At 37.7% G+C, this 15,042-nt stretch overlaps 1 protein-coding gene across 2 annotated transcripts in view; it reads right to left on the bottom strand.

Annotated features, from left to right (window-relative positions):
• Positions 1-336: 336 nt before the first annotated feature.
• The window catches only part of PRTFDC1 (phosphoribosyl transferase domain containing 1), a 48,017-nt gene continuing 33,311 nt past the window's right edge, over positions 337-15,042 (bottom strand). The window contains exons 5-9 of one of the 2 annotated variants that reach the window (XM_062567700.1): positions 5,976-5,993; positions 4,509-4,591; positions 4,016-4,062; positions 2,277-2,353; positions 337-1,649 (exon numbers count right to left, since the gene is read on the bottom strand). In XM_062567700.1, the coding sequence (XP_062423684.1) occupies positions 1,602-1,649; positions 2,277-2,353; positions 4,016-4,062; positions 4,509-4,591; positions 5,976-5,993 (273 nt within the window). In that variant the 3' untranslated portion in view covers positions 337-1,601. Of the gene's footprint in view, positions 1,650-2,276; positions 2,354-4,015; positions 4,063-4,082; positions 4,424-4,508; positions 4,592-5,975; positions 5,994-15,042 lie in introns of those variants that run through there. The other variant, XM_062567701.1, reaches the window with a different exon arrangement.

Below are 15,042 nucleotides of genomic sequence, written 5' to 3'. Positions count from 1 at the left end.
TATTCTAAGACTGAAAACATTTTCAGCAGAGATCTTTAAAAATAGGGGTTAAAAGAATAAACAAGAAAGGATTAAAATATTTCTCTAGCAATCACAGTAATTCTATTTCATGCCATTAACATGATGGAATTTATCCAAATAAAAATAGAGCCACAGGATACATACATAAGGTATGTTTAGATTACCAGTTAGATGCATATTTTTAAAGAGCTTTTACAGGATGTGCAAAATATTACCAGTTAGATGCATATTTTTAAAGAGCTTTTACAGGATGTGCAAAATATGATGAAGCAGGAAAATAATTATAAACAACTGTGCAATGTAACAAGTGTTCTTATTGTTTCTTTATTAGTTTAAAGAAAACTGAAGCCTAATAACAATATGCCTCTTACAGTTCAGAACAAAGCTATTAATGTTCTAGCTACTTACTTTGCATTTGCTTCCCTCAGAAAGTTGTTGAGAACAGTCGCATACAGTACAGAATTAAAATTTTCAAAATTAATACAACCAGTAAGTTAACAAATTTCTTGAAACACAATGGATAAGGAAAGGAAGGAATCTCTAGAGTCTACAACATTCATATGTTAACTTGTTTTCTATGTTTTGCTATGCACTTTTTACTTTGTTTTAATACTAGTATTCTCCAACATTGATAGATCTGTTTTCCTAAAGAAGATAAACGGTTGCAAAAAGTCTCATCTCAGACATCTGATGAAAATCAAATTATAATTGAATAACTGTCTGACTAACATTAAACTTCTGTGCTTAACAGGGTTTAATTAAGGAAATATGCACAGGAGAACATTATGTTAATTTTTCAACTTGTTTGTTTCCTATAGAAATAAAAGGCGCTTGTCTGCTATTGTTTTCTCCTGATTAAAATTCAGTATATTAAGCACAGTTGAGTAGATCTATGCCTACATGACAGACCAAAAACACAACTCTTCAAAGTTCAGATCGAGAATATCTTGTAAAGGTTCATTTTGTATCAGCAGTCTCAATCAATGTACTTTGAGAGTTAAAATTTCTGCTTGTAACAGGTGAGAATGGCCTACCAGAGATGTACTACCATATAACATACCACTTCAGTAGAAACTTTCTAATTGAAGAATTAAATCAAAATAATGTTTTGAGTATAGCAACAGCAGATTTGACCAAGAATAAAGTGACACAGAAGTTAACAAAATTCTGTAAAATAAAACCAAACTTAAGACACAGAATGGCACTTCTGAGCAATCTTATGCAACACAGCAAAGTACATTAATTGTAGTAATGGCTGATTTAGAATGATGGACTGAATGAAGGAAAGATCTATTCACAATGAAACTTGAGGCAGACAAAGTATTAGTTGCAAGGCATATTATAGGGCAATTTTTGTACTTTAAAGAAGTAATGACTTTAAAAGCCCTCCAGATTTTACATAGGAACTCTCACTTCTGCATAGACACTAGGCAGCATTCTAGAGTCCTTATTCCCCTTACTATACTGTGTTGAAAGAAACAGTGATCAGTTGAACTGCTCTTCTGAGTGATGCTTGAAGGAGTGTAGTCAAAATTCTTGTTCACTGAATTTACAAATCTTCATGTGAGGATGTTATGGCGTTAGACTCTGTATTTTGCTTTGCCATGATCATTGATAACACATATGTGCTGAAAAAATATAACACTGATTGCAGCAGCATAATTGATTATGTTATTAATTATTAATGAATTGTTCTGAAATACATTTGTTTGACCAACCCAGTGATCTTGTAATTATCCCTTTTCTCTCCAGAGGCCTGGAATTGAATTTTGATTTCACTGTCTAGCTATAGAGAGTTTTTCCATTTGTAATTCCCAGCTTTGAACTCCACCCTCAGGAGTACCACAGGAAGCATTGGTGAGGCTTGAACCTTTTCTCCATCATTGTCTCACTGCGAAAAGGGATAGATGACAGAGCAGTAAAAGGCCTAAGCTGTCTGAGCTGTAGCTATGGTGCACTTTCTCCTGCTGCCCCCCCTGCCCACAGTTCCACCCAGGAATGGTGGAGCTGCAAAGTCCCAGGCTCACAGATGATGGAAGCGTGGCAGAGGTGACAATTTCTGCTCTTAGCGGGGAGAGATTGGAAGCTGTTGGGAGGAATCATGCACAATGCTGGGCAATGACTCCTTGGGTTATTAGAGGCTTTTCTGGGAGGTCTGTACTCACTGAAAGGAAGACCCCAGTGGGGAGGGAAATCACAGGCTCTTTAAGACCCCCCCCCCAAAAGTAAAACAATGATTTTGTAAAAACACTTACATTTAGATCTCTGAAGTGCTCATTGTAGTCTAAGGCATAACCTACCACAAATAAATCTGGAATTTCAAATCCATAATCTGTATTGAAAAAAATAACAAACATCATCAATACAAAGTAGGCAGCTATTATACAATTCTTCAATTCATGTGTTGGTTCTCTGACCAGAAAGCTATAGATATACATAGTCAATTTAGGTTATGTTTCTTTTGCCTCTTAAACAGCCAGCTGAGGTTAGCAGTGGCTCTATGCATGAATCCTGCTCATAGACTGTTGGGGACAGGCATGTGAACAGTCAGTTGAGAGTTAGGAGGAGGTGGTGTACAACTGTGTGGGGCACAGCACATCTGAGCCCTGAATCTTGCCTCTGTGATTCCAGCTGGAACTAGCTGTAGAGAGGCCTCTCTGATACTGCAGAAGGAAGCCAAAATCAGGGCAAAAAAGTTCTGCCTAGGTTGGCCTTCAGCTTTGCTGGTGTGTATGTGATGACAGCCAGCCAGTATCACACTACTGATGAAACAAAATATAATTTTAATTAAGTAATAACTTGCAGAACTACACAAAGGCTTATATATTCTCTTCTGAGAGTTGCAAAACTGTTATGCATATTATACTACCAAAATGTCTCAGATGCTGAGCAAACTAAAGCCCTAATCATATGAAGACTCATGCACATACGTAGTTCAGTCATGCAATCACACACTTCAAGCTAAGCATAAGCACATCTCTTTTTCAGTGTGAAGCCTGGTGCAGCATCAGCACTATAAAAAAGAATTAGACCCTTTCCAAATTGTTCACCAGAAAAAACCAGAAAAAAATACAACCTTACAAACACAAAACTAGGTCAGCATAAAAAAATCTGTAGATATTCAAGGGAGGATTTTATTTGTGTATTAAAAATCTGTGGGTAAGAGATATTTTGGAATTGCAAATTCAGGAAAATGAGGAACTGACACAGCATTCTTAGTGATTTACAAGACTGGCCTCCGATGTTCTGTAAAATTTGTCCCAGTTGAAATAGATGAGAAAGTGGATAATACCTGTTTCATTTTATGAATTATTACATAAAAATATTAAGCTTTCATTCATGCAGTAATTTTATTGCATTTTTAAATATGTTTAACATTAGTAAACCTAATAAAATAGGTACTTTAACTTACTGGATTAAATTCCAAATATTAAAAAAAATATATAAAAAAAGTTGCACATGGAGATGATTGGGTCACAGTTTAGATTACTGGGCTAAAACTGGCCCAGCACTAAATTACTTCTGCTTCACAGAAGTTTCTCTCTCTCTTAAATCCCAGATCCTTTCATGTTTCCTCCTAGTATTCATCTGTCTCTCTCCTTCTATCCCCCTCGCCAGCTCAGATAACCAGTACTGGTTATGTTTAGATGGAATCCTGCAGCTCATTCAAAGAGAGCTAATGAGGAAGGGAAGAGAAAGACTTTCTTTTCCTTACAGTTTTTCAGAGACAGAAGACAAAAAACTCACCTGTCATGGATAAAATTTAACTTTCTCATAACTTTCTTATAAAGTTGGCATTCTGCAGAAAACATCAGACTATAATGATCATGGCCGGGATTTCCAAAACACCATTATTGAAATCATTCCATTGCATCCTATAATCCCACTGACAATTGAAATTTTATAATGTTTCTAGGTGTTACTAAAATGGTATGAAAGGCAAGTGATAGAATGGTAACTGTGATATAAAGAAGATTTTCACAACACCACTTACAATCTGGTCTGTACCCATCAGGCCGAGATGTTCTTTTCACCAGCAAACTGTAATTAAAAATGGCAAAAAAAGTCAATTTGGTTATTTATCTGAATAACATGCATAAAAAACTATTCCCTTTGTCAAAAAACTTCTGAGCCATATGAATCACTTTTCTCTTTCTGCTTCTCCTTCCAACAACGTGCTGATGACAGGGAAGAGATGAGTGCATTCCCCCTCAAATGCCATCCGTGCCACTCTTGGCATGGCTGGAGGTGTCACTGCCACTGCAGGACAACACAAAGTCATTTCCACTCTTCTCCTCTCCTCTGCCTTGTCTCAGGTCTCAGGGACTTTGGCAGCTTTCTCTGCTGAGCTCCCTCTGTGATACTGCAGCGCAGGATTAAAGCAGGATCTTGGAAGGTAAATCTGCATGGGAAAATATTTTCTGCTAGACTAGCCTTTTGTTTCAGTCTGCTAGTTAATTACTAAGTTTTGTGGTTGTTTTACTCACCTTGCCACTTTAATCATTTTTGGCTTGTATTTTTCAATATTATCAAGCAGAACCTTCATAGTCCTTCCAGTTCCAACAATATCCTTACAAAACATGAAAAATACAGTAAGTAAAAAACAAAGCAAAGCCAAAAAGAGGAAATCTGGATGACAACTAAGCACTTCCACATTCTTATTCTGTGGAAATGATATTATTTCTCTCAGTGTATTGTGAGCCACATCTGAAAAAGGTTAGGACTGTGCTCATGTTTTTTGAAGCAATCACTTTCTACTCAGAAAATAAACAGCTAAAGCACTGTCTACTTCCTCTTGAAAATAGTTATGTTTCTAGTATGCAGGTATCAGACTTTTCACATTATGTTCAAGACTACAGCTGCGCATCTCAAAGCAAATCTGACCTATTTGTTGTTTTATTATTCCAGCAAAAAGGAATTTTCTCTAGATCTGCTGCACTCAACCTGATCTAAATGAGATAAAAAATATATGCCTACCCAACTGAGCATCACATGGAGAGCAGCTGTTGTTCATGAACTTTACAGACATGTAATTTCCATTAGCAAAATCTTACCTCTATTCCTCAGCTATCAAATAGCTTTAACAGACTTTGCTGCAGACATTTTTTATTCCTGTCACAGCAATTAGTGTTAACAAATAAGGAGCTCCTAGCAATTATTACAGTGGCTGATTTCTGTGGCTGTTGATTTATTTCCCTCTGCTATGGAAAGACATTCCAATATCTATAGATTTCCCTCATTACACTGTCCCTCTTGCTGTTGCTTTCTCTCACAGGTAGATTGGGCCTGAAATGCCAGGCACATCCTGACATGCCCTTTAAACATCTCAGTTTCTTTTCTACCACTTTTGAAGAGAATCACCTACACTAATTAAGAGAAATTTTGCAGCGCCAGAGAGGTGACACATTCTTTTTTGCTTCTCTACAACTGAATACTGTTGATTTACATCAGCAGCTTATCCGTGATGTTACTGCAGCAGGGGATACTGCAGGATGCAGTGCTGACAAGCAGCAGTCAGGAAACTTGAAAGACTGACAGTCTGGTCCAGCGTGTAAACAATACTGAAGTTGTAAAGGATGTGCAGGACTATGCTACTATTTCAAAGTCATGCAACTGAGAAGTTTAGGGCATTGCTGCAGTTGATTCACTGCCCTCCAAGGAACAGGACAACTTGCAGAATGGCTGCTCATGAAGCCATAAAAAGAACAAATCAGGTGATGCAGTAATGAAGGTTAGAGTACAAATTAGAGCCTCACCAATGCAGTTTGACTCATCGTGCAAATGCAAGAAGACTGAGAGGTCATTAAGTAAATCAACTCTTTATCTACTTCACTGCCTCCCAGTCCAGGAAACACAGCTGCAATCCAGTCTGTTTTAGAAACTAAATACACAATCATGACTTTACTATGTGACTTTATTATCAAAGTACAATATGATAGAAGTGGCCTCCTTACCTCCACAATTAGAACATTCTGAAACAAACAAACAAACAAAAGGAAATATGGTTACACAATATTCACAAACTAAAAGAAACAACAAGTAAAATGAAGATAAATATATCTATGCTCATATGTACAATTGGCTAGGATACAAGGAGCTTCTGTTTGATTTATGTGCTCTGAATAAGAACCAGACAGAAATGTAACACCTGCAGTCAGGAGCTCTGACTTGGCCTTGTGCAAGAATGGATATAGCTACAGATGATACAATCAGACAGAAGAAATCCAAATGGGATAAATTGCACTTTATTCCAATGTGACTGCAAGTGTCTCAACAGCGTACTCAACAGTCTATTCAGTTTATTCAAATACTATTCCCTATGCTAATATGAGACTTTAACAATAATATTTTTACTCTGAAATATGTTCCCTTTTTTCCCCTAGAACCCTCACAGAATAAAGAATTATGGGCCAACTTGTAGCACCCATCCTCAGACTGCAAAGCATCCTCTTCTCTTCAAATAATGCTGCTGAAATCATTAGTATTACTTGAAAAGAAAGGGAGTGGTCAAGGTTAGAGCAGTGATGTCAAGCCTTATGCCTGCACAGTCACACAAGCTGATGTTTTGCTGAAATGGTTCATCACTGTTCCAGGCAGCACAGTATCTTAGATGATTTCTGCTCTTCTATTAAAACCAATAATAAGAAGTAATATTCTTACCAGAAGCAATAAGAATCTGTTTATTAGTGGACACTATCATATGCACATGCAAAAGGATAGTGCTCTCTACTACAGTCATGCATGAAGACCTCCTTTCTGAGATGGAATCAACAACAGCAAAAGGAAAGTTATCTCACACATATCCCTCTCTCTCTCTCTCTCTCTCTCTCTCTCTAAATATATATATATACATGCATGTTCACATTGTGAGTGCGTCCTGAAAACCTTGTGACTGATAGTTTCACATCCATGCAGTACTCACTGGACTAGCTTACACTGCACTTCCTTTTTATCAAGCTTATTGGCTTTGCTGCATACATAATGCAGAGCTCATCTAACTTTCTCTGCAATCACACAATCCCAAAGTTGAGAATTCTGGGAAAGACTCAAATAATACGGAGAAGGAGGGTGTAAAGTGACAGTGCACATAAACAACATACCTTTGAGAGTTTCATTAACTGTTATCTATTTTTTTAAATCTTCAAAGTAGAAATAACTAACATGGGTTATCCATGAGTACATTCATAAGTTATCCATAAGTATATTCATACTGAAGTTCCTCCTAACAATCACAGTGGTTGGTGGAGAAACATGGCAACCACTAAAGAAACATGTTACCACATACTGTATTATTCGTCAATGCTCTGAAATGGCAAAACACTTGGTAAAGGTGTGGAAGGAACTCCCGTAGTAGTTCAGCAGACGTCAGCAATGGAGATATCCCTCCAGAAAGCCACTAATTTAGAGTGATCTCTGATAGAACGTGCACTAATCTTGGAGGGTGGTTTCTTTTTGGTGCTTTCATAACAGGTTTCACTAGCGGTTATCCAGCTTGCCATGCCTGACTTTCAACTTCTCAACTGCTGACACAAACAACTTTGGGATCCGGGAGACCTAATCCTGTATAGGCAAAGAGTCAAGGCCTTTCAACAACCAAAATCTAAAGATGTCCTGCATCTAGAAACTTCCTCCTTCAAAAAAGAATGGAAATTTGTTAATTCTCCAGGTAAAATGAAAGACCAAAACCATGCTCAGGAGAAGCCTACAACATGCTTACAGGCACACACTGTCTTAAAAGAAACAAGTCAGAGGAGCCAGCCAAAAGGGTCTGGATACCATCTCACTTCCTGGATGGAATCATAACCAGGAAAAACACTTTCAAAGATGAGGCCAGGACATCTGGATCTGAGTGGATCACTAGATCCAATCAGTGGACACCTGAAGATTATGTGCAGGAGTAACGGTTTAACGATCCTCCTGAGGAACTTGCACAGCTGGTGATTTTTATATATATCTATATATGAAGGTATTTATATGTATGTGTGTATATATATATATATTTATTTACATATACACAGACATCATATACTTATATTTAAAATGTTTTATATGTATGTGTGTGTGTATATATCTATAAAACATACAGAACAATCCACAGATGTGCAGAGAGCTACAGGTTGCTGTGGAAAAAACTCACTAGAACTAAGGAGAAGAACACCTTAAGTTACAGCAAATAACCCAGAATGACTGGGACTGTCATCCAGAAGGAAAGGATAACCCAACAACGCAACCCTAACATCCTTACCCGTTCTGCCAGCTTAGTGCAACTCTTGGTGTTCTTCACAATCTTGACAAGAAGTTTCCTCACAGAGGAAAAGCAGATGTCTTCTAGTGAAAAGATCTATCCAGCAACTATAGCTTGAGATGGGACACACCATAACTGACACGGCAGAGAGCCACAGAATCCTACATTAGCAGATTGTGTCAGGGTGTAGCAAGGGCTGTTTGCTCCCCTAGGGGAGCTGGCAGCTGAGTGTAATAACATGACTGGCAGGCTAAGGACCTCTCCAGCCAGGGCCCAGCCTCATAGTACTCAAGTGAGGTGAGCAGAGCAGACCCAGAGATGGTAGCTAGGTTCAGCCAAGAGTCCAGATCATCAAGCAAGTTTGTGGTGAGGCAGGTCTAAGGTCAAGTGGAGGTCAATCCACAGGCCAGAGTCAGGATCAGTTCCAGCAACCATAACCAGGGTCAGACATAGCCCAGTGATCACCAGGCAAGTCCACAGTGATGAGACAGGAGTCAGCCCACAGGTCAGGGTCCAGACTGGTGGGCTCCATGGCTGGTCAAGGGCCAGGACAGGGCCAGGGCAGGGCAGGAGCTCAGCATTACTATGGCATCGCAGGGCAGGACTAACAGCCCTGGGCTGCGCTGAAATGGGGATCTGAGCCTGGGTAGTGATAGGGGAGGCTCGGGGGGACGCAGGGGAGCTGGGCAGGGACAATAAGGCCTGTCAATGCCCTCATGACAGGTTGAGAGAAAAGTATAATACTGGGACATTTCGTTGACAAAGATGGATTTTGCTGCCAAAACTGCTTCAGTTATCCTATCATGAACAGAAATACAGATTTTCTCATTTACTCTCAAGCACAAAACACAAAATTAGATGGAATATGGCGACAGCAGCCTCCCTGACCATGCAATTAGGGTTACAACTAACTGAGAGAGATAGACCTTACTAATTAACTAGTGAGAAAAAAAAATTACACATTAATAAAAATGGGACTGAAGAGAGACTTTGAACAGTCATTAAGACTATTCTCCTGGCCCAAAGAATTGACTTAAGCTATTCCTGGCAGATATCTGATTTACCTGTTTTTGAACCTGATGAGGACGTCAACTTCCTCAGGCAATGTGTTTCAGTGACTCATTATCTAAGAGCAAAAATACAGTTAGAAAGTTTCTGTTGATATTTGACCTGAACTTGTTTTGCAGAGGATATAGAAAAAACTTATTTTCTTCTCTTTTTAGGTTCTTCCATATTTGAAGACAGATATATTTCCTCAGCTTTCTCGTTTTCAGATTAAACAACCCTTATTCATTCAATGATTCCTCACAAGTTACATTCCTAGATTTCTGATCTTTTTCTTGTTCTGCTATGGAATCTGTCCAATTGGCCAGAATCCTTCTACAATTTTGATGCCCCAGACTACAGAGAAGCTTTTTCCAGTGCTGAGAAGAATAAAAGAACTACTTTGTATGCCTTACAAATAATCCTCCTTTTTCTATATTCTAATACAATGCTTCCCTCTTTTATAAAGGTATTCTGTCGAACTTGTGATCCACCTGTCATCTCCAGTCCAGAACTGTTGCTTAATCAGTCTTTCCTCACTTCATGTTTATGCAAAGGATTACTTCTATATAAACACAGAAGTTTGTATTCATCTTTATTGTCATTACATGCCAAATTTATTCAAAGCATTATGTGCTTTGAGCCAAATTCTTAAAATAATTCTTAAAATCGTAATCCCACCTTGTAGTATTGTTCCAGGTGGTAACATTAGTGTGAAATGCTAATTCCATCTTTTAAATCATCAATGAAATATTACATAGTCCCTGAAGAATATCCTTTAATGGATCCCTCCAGTCTGACAGTGAAGCGTAATTAATTTTCTTGAAAACAGCTTTCCAACTAGTTATACATCCATCTAACAGAAATTCAATCTAGTCTGCATTTCCTTATTACAAATGACTTGAAGGAAAAAATTGAATGTGGTGCCAGACATCACTGAAGGATCTGTCTGATCATAAGAGTGGCAGTCACATGCACAAGGCTTCAACGGAAGGATAAGATCTAGTATTGATTAATTAACTTGAGAAGGACGGACCTTGGTGCAGCCTGACGTTTGATGACTGACATTCTGTTGGCATTCTGTGGTCTTGTCACTTCCTTCTCAGATTCAGGGAGTCAAAGAGTTGTAAATGGGAATTGTCACATGGGAGATTTGGTCGTTTGATAGTCCCTTTAATCAGTCTAGCTCAGGAAACACAGATATTCTCTTTTGTATTATGTACATTCTCATTATTTCCAAAACATAAGTAAGATTCCTTGTGCTTTACAGAAAGCCTGGGAATAAGGACTTTGTACTAGAAAAGCCACTGTAAACTATTTAAGTAAGAAAACATTTCATATATATAAATAAGCAGGCAGCCTGATACTTGAGAGTGACCCATTAGCCAGGGTTACTGTGACTAACGTTAGCTTTTGCTTGTGAATGAAGGCACTCAAAATGGTTTGCCATTCTGAATGGTTTGCCATTTTGCCATCCTCTGGTACCAGAACTATCTCCTCTAGAACTACTTGATGTTCTTGGAAACTGACTGTATTGCTCCCACTATCAGAAGACAGCCTGTTGAAGTAGACTACTGATAGAGAGGTTTGAGAAAAAGGAGTAGACACAGTAGCAGAAAAATAAATGGGGGGGGGGGGGAAAGTTTCAACACAGAGTATCCAAGATAAGGTATTGGTGATGCTTAACTACAGCTGGCTGAAATGGGGTAGCTTATCACTGAGCAGATGCCTAGAAGATAAAAAAGAATGTAGTGAATATAACAGGTTGGTATGTTATTAGTATTGTCACTATCATCCTAAAGGTACAGCTGGCTGCATCTAGCACACCTTGGCAAAGGTCACAGAGATGGGCTGGACCTTATTTGGCTTCACCTAAGTTGACAGGCAGGAGACTGGTGAAACTGATCAGCTTTTGGTAACACCGCAATGCCTGATAGCTGGTCAAGAGACATGCCAAGGACACTGAAGAAGTCTTCTTCCCAGCATATGTGTTTGGGGGTCCTCTACCATATAGATCAAGACTGGTTTGTTCTTTCAGATACAGCTGTAGCAAATCAGATGAGAAGAATAGTAATCCCACCTTCTAGCATGTGCTCAGTATTTTCTATTTTTGAACCTTGGAGAATAGGAAACAGTAATCTTTACTGATACGAGTCTCTTTAGCTGACTAGACTGAAGACAGTATAATTTCTAAGTAAAGCCACCTTCACCAATACCAGCTATGAAATAGGTCCAGAAATCAAATCATGATTCTGGTATATCTTACAGTGAGACACAGAGTGAACAGTCAACTTTTTGAAGTATGTCCTGGAAAAGATTTCTTCTAGTGCAAATAAAAAACCCTTAAGCAGATTGAAACACATTTTTATACTGAGTGGTTGCAAAAAGGAGCCAAAGATTTCATTGCTGATTTATCATAGAAATGGTTGGGAGCTGATGGGTATGGACGATTGTGATTTACCCTGTGTTTTCATCTGTTCCTTCCAGATAGCTGACACGAAGGAGGCTGGTGCACTCTGTACTATAACTTTCAAATGCAGGAGGGAGTGGGCTGCTGTGAAGCTTAAAATTCTCCCATTTTGAGTGATCAGGGTTCACACAATTTGACTCTCTGCATATGGACACTGCATATATGATATTCACATTGTAAAACAGATCTATACAAAAATAAAATTTGCCCTCGTGTATTATTTTAGAAGTATTAGAAATGCTTTATAACACCGTGCCATGGGACATCTGGAAAAAGCAGGAGGCTTTTGACAATATTAGTACTATGTAAGACAAAGAAAAAATCATTTCTAATTCTTGCATACCATGTGAATTCATTTGTCACGTGATGAAAGACACACACACAAATAAATTAGAGAATATCATAATTCCTTTCATGGATGCACTTTTTACTTCTGTAATAAATATGTATGTCTCTGTGGATTTAAAAACCTTTAGTAATGGACTGAAACCTGCAAAATTTGAGAAATAGTCATCTGTACTCTACTGCCTTTCAAAGCCACATGAACCTACACACTGAAGTATGTGGGTTGTTATTACAATACATGCAAGAAAAATCTTGTGATAAGCTGAAAAATACTCAAGCAGTGAGTCAATACATTTCTATTGTTTACCTTCCCACAGGTCAATAATAAATGGAACAATGTCAGCTAACAAGACCAAGTATAGTAATGAGATCATGTGTGCCTCCTGCCTGACAGTAATAAGTGCTATGGAAACTATTTTTCACCTTCCTGGAAAAGAATAACATTTTTTTTTCCTGGACTTGGACTTCATATTTCATTTAAAAGGCTAATTTCAAAGGAAAAATTACTATGCTTTGAAATAAGCATTTCAGTATTTGAGGCAAAGGCTGTCTGCATTCACATAGCATATAATAAATACTTTAACAACATGAAGTGCTTAGCTGTACATTTAGAAAGGGGGAGCAACTCTACTCAAATAATCAAATAAGCAACCATACTTAACACAACACTACAGCTAACAGGACAAACACAGCCCTTGCATGTAAAGCAAGAAAATCAGGTAGGTACACAAAGAAGCTATTTTCTCCTTAAATGCCTTAGTATAAAATCAATAGGATACTACGTACACACATTTAAAAAAAAATGCTAAGAAAAGCAGGGAGAATTTAAAACTGAGAAAGAAGAATGATTTGAGCCCTGGAAAGAAACACTCTACAGTGAAGTAAGGTTTGTAGCAGGAAATAGTATCTTTTATTTAATTAACAGCCCAGTTCCCAGTAGGAAATTTTTTTCAGAAAAGAATTTTGACCTCTCAGCCCACATCCTCAAAGAGACCACAAAATACCTTCAACAGCTGATCCTGTGAACAAAAATTCAGAACCATTGTGTGTGCTAAAAATCATGGATTCAGTAAGACACTGGTTTTATGGCACATTACAATCTCTCCTCAGAGCCTGCCTTCAACTCATTTATCAGTTTTCCATAGCTGATAATTTGCTCTCTTTTTCTATCTCAGAGAAATTCTTAACATTTTTATCTCCCTCTTTGGTAGCGGGGAAGGTGATTGCATAGGACAATCATCTTTTTCTCCCAAATTGCCTAACTGATTAGCAGCAGGTTAAAATTAAGAATTACTCCCAGCATATACTTAGCCTGAAGTTTGCTGATTCCATTCAGATCAATAGAAGGATCTGCAAGTTTGAAATTTTTAAAGCAAGACTTGAAAATAGTCTATGGCTCAAAAGAGAAATCGTAGGCACAGTGAAGAAATTATCAGGTAGGATCCCTTGCTCCAAGTTACCCCAAAGTTCAGATAAGAAGATTTTAAGAGTGGCTTCTGATCTTAAAATATAGGAATCTCTAAACAAAGCTTTGTTTATCTCAGGCCAAAGAACTGTACTGTAGAATAAATAGAAAAATGAACTCTAATGGAGGAAGATTTGCAGAGATTTTTGAGAAGCAATTCAAAAAGGCAGATTTACCTATGTCTTGAAAAGCTCATAGAAGGTGAGCAAGTAGTAATCTTAAAAAAAGAAAAAGCAAAAGAACTTTTTCACAGATATTTAAATGTGCAACTCATTGGTGTAAGATCTTGTGGGACTAAAGGCATAGCTGGATTTACAAAGAGATGAGATAGATGTAGATAACAATTCTAGCATTGGATCTATTCAAAATGACAGTCCAGATACAACTTTGTATTTAGGAAGTCTTTATACTTGTTCTGTCTCACATTTCCTTTCCCTAATAAAATTCTAATTGGCTGCTGTTGAAGAGATTATGCAAGCCTAGACAAACACTTCATCCTATGTGGTACGATAGTAATTGTGGTCTTATGAGTGGAGAAAATACGTGCAAATTGAGACTGATAGAAATACTTTTGCCACAAGGCCCCATTGCTGTCCTGAATTCCTTCCTCTCTGCTTCTTCGAGGAAATTATTCTTAAACTATTTGGGGACACATATAACATACTGTTAGTAATACCAGCTTATAAAGTATGAATGAATACATAGATATTGGGAAAAAAAAAAGCAGGTGAAGGCAATAAAAAATACGAAAGATAAAATAAATATATAGCCCCTTCCTACCTATATGTATTTCTTTTTCTGGAGGAGGGCACACTATCTCAGATTTTGATTCTCTTACGTTCAATTTCCATTCAAAAATCTGCATTTTCAAGTAAGATTATTTCTAAAAGTATCTTCTTTTCATGTGTAGTTTGTATCTTAACAGAGTACATAATTTGATAAGGTGATTGCTCCAGCTGAATTGTTAACCAATTGTTAACTTGCTCATCGCACCTACAGCCCTAGCTTTCTTAGCATTGTGTTTGGGGAACCTCAGGTCCTGCTGGTTAAACAAGACATTTTATGACAACTTAATATAAATTAGCTTTGAAGAAGCCATGATATCCAGCTGAAGAATCATCAACAAACAAAGGTTAAACAGTAATACATCAAGTTTTAGTGAAGTGGTCTAAGAGAGACTGCAAGGATTGCTGTTAGAACAGATATCATTTAACAGTATGCACATGAACAAAATCTACAGATACTCACATCTCATCAGGATAGAAAATAATACGGAAGACTTTTGAGAGATTAGAAATGTAAGTAGGAGCTTTCGACTGGATTCTAGAAAAGGTCCCAAACGGCTGATTTTAATAGTTTCTGCTGGGCTGATCCACAGCTAATATCATTTCTGAAAGACCACCTACCTTCTCTGAAAGATATTATTGTTTGAGACACTGAATTTGGTCAGTG

The sequence above is a fragment of the Rhea pennata genome, chromosome 2 (assembly GCF_028389875.1).
Source record: "Rhea pennata isolate bPtePen1 chromosome 2, bPtePen1.pri, whole genome shotgun sequence".
NCBI classification, from domain to species: Eukaryota; Metazoa; Chordata; class Aves; order Rheiformes; family Rheidae; genus Rhea; species Rhea pennata.
The sequence above is the reverse complement of the archived record's forward strand: the minus strand, read 5'-3'. Positions and strand labels throughout refer to the sequence as shown.